The sequence below is a fragment of the Balearica regulorum genome, chromosome 8 (assembly GCF_011004875.1).
Source record: "Balearica regulorum gibbericeps isolate bBalReg1 chromosome 8, bBalReg1.pri, whole genome shotgun sequence".
NCBI lineage: Eukaryota > Metazoa > Chordata > Aves > Gruiformes > Gruidae > Balearica > Balearica regulorum.
In genome coordinates, this window is record NC_046191.1 from 24,945,627 (window position 1) to 24,951,626 (window position 6,000).

Sequence of the window (6,000 nt, forward strand, 5' to 3'; positions counted from 1 at the left end):
TATTTCTCTTTTTGTAAGGAAAAGAATGTATTTCAAAAGGCATTAAAAATATTGCTCCGTGGAGTCCACATTTTTGCAACAACAAAAAAAGTCATTCATGCACAACAAAAGGTACCTCTAGAGCTCTGTGCAAGTCGGTGGGATTATGAATGAAGAACTGACAGATTGTAAGAGAAGTCTTTGAAACTAGAGAATAGAAACCTAAGCAAGCAGGCTAGCTGAGGAGGCACTGACACAGAGGGAATAACTGGAAGAACAGTACTGCAAAGTAGTGGTATAAAAGGAAAGAAAAGAAGTGGATCCTGTTAGCTATACAACAGTATGGATAATATAAGCTGGCACTGAAGTGCTCACAGCTAGTTTCTAAAATCCTGGCACTGAAGGCCCCAAACTGCTTTACTTGAAAGGGAAAGAAGCCTGGAAATAGATAAAATGCTGTAACAGTTACTGAAACACCAGTGAACAAGATCTGTTTGCAAGTGTATGGATATCCTGGAAATACATCAGGACACACAGTACAACAGTCTGGGAGAACAGTAAAGTTGCAGGGGAAAAAAACCAGCTTTCACAACTGTAGCTGTTATTTTAATCTTGATATTTACAGGGGGCAGTCAGAGTTTTGCCACTTTAAAACTTTTACCATTTTTTGCACAGAAGTGCTTCAGGGCCCGAACTGAGCTTCGAAGAGAGTAAACTATTCCCCCCAAAATACTTTGGATGTTCTGTACTTCATAAGTTTGCCTGAAAGAAATAACTGCTTGATTTCTAGTTATACATGATTAAAAATGAATAAATGTGAACAACAGACATCTCCGCACAATGCAGAAAGCAGCAGAGCTCAGGGACAATGGCTGTCTCCCTCCCCAGCAGGGCTGGCAGTCATAGTCCCAGCAGCCAGCTCAAAGGGCACGTCTGTCCCAAGCAGGGCACAGATGTCCAGGCCAGCCCTAAGCTGTTACATTCCTGTAATGCACACCTTCTTGCTGGGGTTTGAAAGGAGCTCACTCACAGCCACCAAGAGCTGAACTCATGCTAGCAAGCCTTGCCCAGCACATGACACTTTCCTGCAGTGCCTCTCATTCCTCTGATGGCTCAGATGCCATCTCTGCAGCCACCCCCACGCTGCGCTCCCCTGTTGGTCCTCACTCCCTGGCAGCACAGGAGGAACAGCCACCCAAATGAAGGGGGATGGCGACGGCAAGACTCAGGGCAAGTCTGTGCTGTAAAACACGGGGTAATGCAGAGACACTCAAGCTCTAAATGAGGTAGTTGAATGGGTACAAAGAGAAGTCAAGCCATGACAGCAGAGAGTTCATTGTGGGTTTCTTGGCTCTGCCTTCCTGGTGGGCCAGAAGTATGCTTATGAATATTAACTCTTAAAACTAGACCAAGAATGTAAACAGAGGACAAAACATTGTCATAGCCTGCTGTTCTCTCTTCCTTACTCCCAGCATGGTACAATATATACCACAATGCAGCTGCACAGCAACAGAAAACAGGATCATTTTCATGCACTATATACAATGCATTCACAATTTCAGTGTGGAGACTGCCTACTTGTCTAATGCATAGGCAGGCTCCCAGGGAGGCAGGCAGTTTTGCAGATAAGTCACAGGAGTCAGAAAAACAGAGCTTGATTCCTCAGACTAGAAACACTTTGAAAAGTCACTTCATCTTGTTTCATCCCCTCACTTCTTCTGCCTTATCTTATTATATATGCAATGTTTCTAACCCACTCACTGTTGATTTGTTCTTCAGAACCTAAATATATAAACGTAAGTTCACCAAATTAAAACTAAAACAAAAGGAAGTGGTTCCAACATACCACGCCACCCTGAGCTGGATTTTCTTTCGAACTAGTCTCTGCATGGTAATTTTGTGGCTTTAGGTCTATATTGGTAGAACATTCTCAGCACGTCAATATACTGATGTGAGTGAATACAGAACGACCAGCAAAAGTCTTTTCCATACTACGCAAGAAAGACCCATTAGTCCAGAACCAATGTCTCTTGCCCTGTCTGCAGTGATAATCAATATACCACATCAACAACCCAGCCATCTGCTCATTATGTTTGTGCAGGTCTAGGTGAATTGGTAAAGAAAATTACATGTTTGGTGCAAATCAGTAGCTAATTCCAGTCGAGAAACCAGGTAGCTATGCTAGTGTGCAGCTGTGCTCTGATTAACAAGTGTCCTGCTGGTGGCTTAGGTACAACACTGTAACGAAACTGATGGCTTCCAGCTTAGAACTGGCTTGCATCTGGTCAGCCCAGAGAGCAAGCAGAACTGCCTGCACGCCTGTCATACACAGACTTTCTGTCTCAGTTAATTTTGAATAAAATATTGGAACTGTGCAAGATGCGAATAGCAGGCAATTTCTTCCAAATTATTAAGAGGTCCTTGAGTACAGGACTCTGGTGTATGTATTTCAGAAAGCCTTAAGTGCATCACTAGAGGGGAAAAAAAAAAAAAAAAGATACAGTCCTAAACAGAACCTGCAATGCGGCATCTGTAAGAGGAAAGCATCAGAGGTGGCGCACTAAAGCCTTCACTTTCTTCTACCTTAATACCTTTCCCTCCTGCCAGAGCAATTCCCCTTATCCTTCATCCTACAGATAGAATGAGCCAATATTACTAAGTTCTGCTACTTAAAAATTAGGTCTGCTAGACTCTTTCCAAAGAGATAGACCAATCTGCAAAAAAGCTTTTCACAGGAAGTCAAAGCCATAGGGTGAGCTATACTGATGAAGAAAACATAACACTTCCAGGTGGAAAGAAACCTCCACAGCTGTTGGGCATGGAGACCACAGCCCCAGATTTTGTATGCCTGCTGAAGCTTGGTACTTTTAACTTGGAAAATAAAAAAGTCACACCCAAAACTAACAAGCAATTATTTAGTTTCCTGAAATAAAGGAAGTGGCTCAGAAGTGGGTGAAGGCTTTTGAAAGCTGTCAAATTGCTAATAGTTTTGTGGAGGGTGGGGGAGAAACTTGAATTAATGATCTAATGGAAAAATGAACTTGTCCTGTAAGCATTTCTTTTCCTTTTTTTCTAAATGGAAGCGAAGGTTTTTTTCTTTTTTTTTTTAGTAAAGTGAGCTATTCCATGTAGGTAGAGATGAAAGACTAACAAATAGTGCACAAAACACTGATGAATTTAGTGGGATGTTTCAGCAATGCAAATGTTTACAAGGATAGATTGAACTCCAAGTTTGGTGTTTATTGGTACCATATATTTGTATATATATTTTACATCCACAAATACCATTACTCGTCTATTTCTTACCAGGATAACCAGCTGGATATATGCCTTTTATGTGGGTGCTTTACATAGTGAAAAGGCCTTTGTGCAGGCTCTAGATATTCCAAACCTTGTTTTTTGTTTTAATGTATTTTGATGCTCTTAAAAGTGGCTTGGTGATTACAGGAAATTAGAAATGTTTTATAGGATGTCTGTGCTTGTGGTGGAAGCCAGAAAACCTTAAAATTTCTCCTGCTAGGTCTTCAAAATCACTAGGTACAATAGGCTCTTGCAGAATAACAATAATGGCAATAGCAAAACAATTCCCAAAGCCCACCCAACACTTGTTAATAAGTGCCTGAAAATTGTTCTTGCCATAAAACCAAAGCCCACATCAACTTTTCCAAATGTTGCTCCTCCACTAACAAACTCCTCCTAGAAGACTTCCCAGTCGCCCATAGCTACGACACAGAGTAATCTACACAGCAAAGATGAAGTATAAAGGTTCTGTCACTCTGACAAAAGAATCAATCTCTGTGCCAAACTACACGGTGAAAACAAGGTCTGTGAGGTTGAGTACTTGATACTACAGACTGTTACTTGCTTTAGGTGTATTAGAGAAGAGTTAAAACTTATCATTTCTTTGAGGCTCCTCTGTTTAGTAAAAGTATGTATAGAGGAACTGGCTCAGCTAGACTACTGTATGTGGACAGAGAAAATAACTATTACTTGAAATAAAATACTGCTACCCCTTTTTCTGTCTTCTGGCCCTCTCTGTTAGCTAACGCATCAACTGACTGGAGGTGGCTGAGAGAGCAGACAGTAATCTGCCCTTTCTGGAGAAAAGGGAGCAGTGGGAAGTCTTAGAAAGACTTATAAAATGGAAAGTAGGACAGCAGATTAAAAAAAAAAAAAAAGACAGGAAAAGCGAGAGATTTTGTTCTTTTCCTCTATAGTACAGCATTCCCTTGTTTTCTTATAATATCCAACAGCTACCAACCAGATTTATTCAGTGCTGCCTCTCTTCAGAGACTTTGACGGACAAGAGAACTAATGCTCAGGCTTCAAATGCTCTTAGCTGGTTATCAACTAAAGGCAGATCATTTTCTTGCTTACATCAGTATAAACTTGGAGCTACTATAGTGACATGATGATAGAAGCATACATAAATTCAATGTATGTGAAACGAGGTTTCAGCCCTGCATATAATTTGCTGCTGTTTCAGAATATATGTTTCAAGCCACTTTTCAGGTGAATGTTACTTTAGAGAAAAGCCTTTGTGTCTGCCATCAACTATCCCAAATTACATTAACTAGCTAAACTGAGGGAAGGTACACATACATAAAACACTGTATGTTTTTTTCAAGAAAATATTTTCTTAAACATAGATCCATTTTTCTCATTATATAAAGTATTAGCTCAAAATTAATTGCCTTTCTCGCTACTCACATTATCTGTCACATCTAGCATGATTTGCAAGATCAACCTCTTGGGCTCTATCTTTCTCTTAGAAAATTTAAGAGAGTCAAGCGACAGACAATAAAAAATTTTGAAGGCTCTTTAAGAAGCAGGTTTTAAAAAATTAACATAAAATAAGTAATTTCTCAACAGTAGAGATTAACTTACAATGTTTAGATTTTTTTTACTAACTCCACTGCAGCAAAAATCAAAATTTGAGGAACTGTAAGGAGATTCTGAGATCAGGGAGTGGCTAAAATGAGATTTTTTCTTGAAGGATTTAAACGCAGAAAACAAAGTACTGCACAGTGAGATGAAACCAAACAGATTGCATTGACCAGGTTCACATAAGAGATCTAAATGTATTTTTCAAATACAACTACAAATCTTTTTTTAAATGGTTCATAAAACTCTCACATATGACCACACGGAAGACATTTTAGCCTTGTACATCATGCGTCAATCTCCCTGATCTAGGTTCTGACACCATTGCCTACAACTGTATTCTTGTTTCCGAACAAAGATGTTATTTCTCCACTTTGCAAAGCTTTTTATTTGTTTAACTTCTAAAGAGGCCATTATGGAACCAAAACAAGAGAAAGAAGTATCAATTGCTACCTACCTTTGACCAAAGCATCCTGTCTCAGAAACGCAACGCCAAATGCTAAGAGTTTAAGCCACAAAAACATGGTTATTTCTGGAAATCAGGTGTATCCTTATGAAACATGTGTCTCTGTCTGGAAAGCAAAATAAATGTTATCTGTCTGCAAAAGAATTTCTCAGCAAAACTTGAACCAAAAAGGAGAAAAACTAGGCACATACATTGCACTGCCTGCTTATCTGTGAAGGAGTCACTTCCTTACCCCAAACTAACCACTCACAAACTCGCTATACAGTTTAGTGATGTCAGAGACAATTACTTCTTCAAAAAGAATTCTTTCAGTTTCCAGGAAGTCAAGAGGGTTTTTCTTAAGTTGCTGCAGTAATGCTCAGCTTCCTTAATTCAAACGAAATAGATTATTTTCAGCCATTTCTTTCTACTGAGGAGCTAAACAAGACTTAACTTTTCAAAGGACTGGATTAAACAAACAGTCGTTCTTTCTCTTCATATTCACTTTTCTATTGCATACATTCACTGAGTCCCTTCTATGTTATGGATGCTTCTTGACATTTCTGTTGAGAGAAAGAGAAACCCCAACCACCAGTCAACAAAACCCTTATAGCGACAACAGGGCATTCATAAAAAGACGTACCGTGAAATGACTGCTGATTCAATGAAAACCCTTTAAACATGGGATATAT

The 6,000-nt window shown here is 39.4% G+C and overlaps 1 protein-coding gene across 1 annotated transcript in view; it reads right to left on the reverse strand.

The window, feature by feature from the left end:
- Positions 1-5,594, reverse strand: part of PTPRC (protein tyrosine phosphatase receptor type C) — a 66,549-nt gene extending 60,955 nt beyond the window's left edge. Inside the window, exon 1 of the mRNA XM_075760572.1 lies at positions 5,321-5,594. Within this exon, the coding sequence (XP_075616687.1) occupies positions 5,321-5,387 (67 nt within the window). The 5' untranslated portion in view covers positions 5,388-5,594. The remainder of the gene's footprint in view (positions 1-5,320) is intronic.
- Positions 5,595-6,000: the final 406 nt, after the last annotated feature.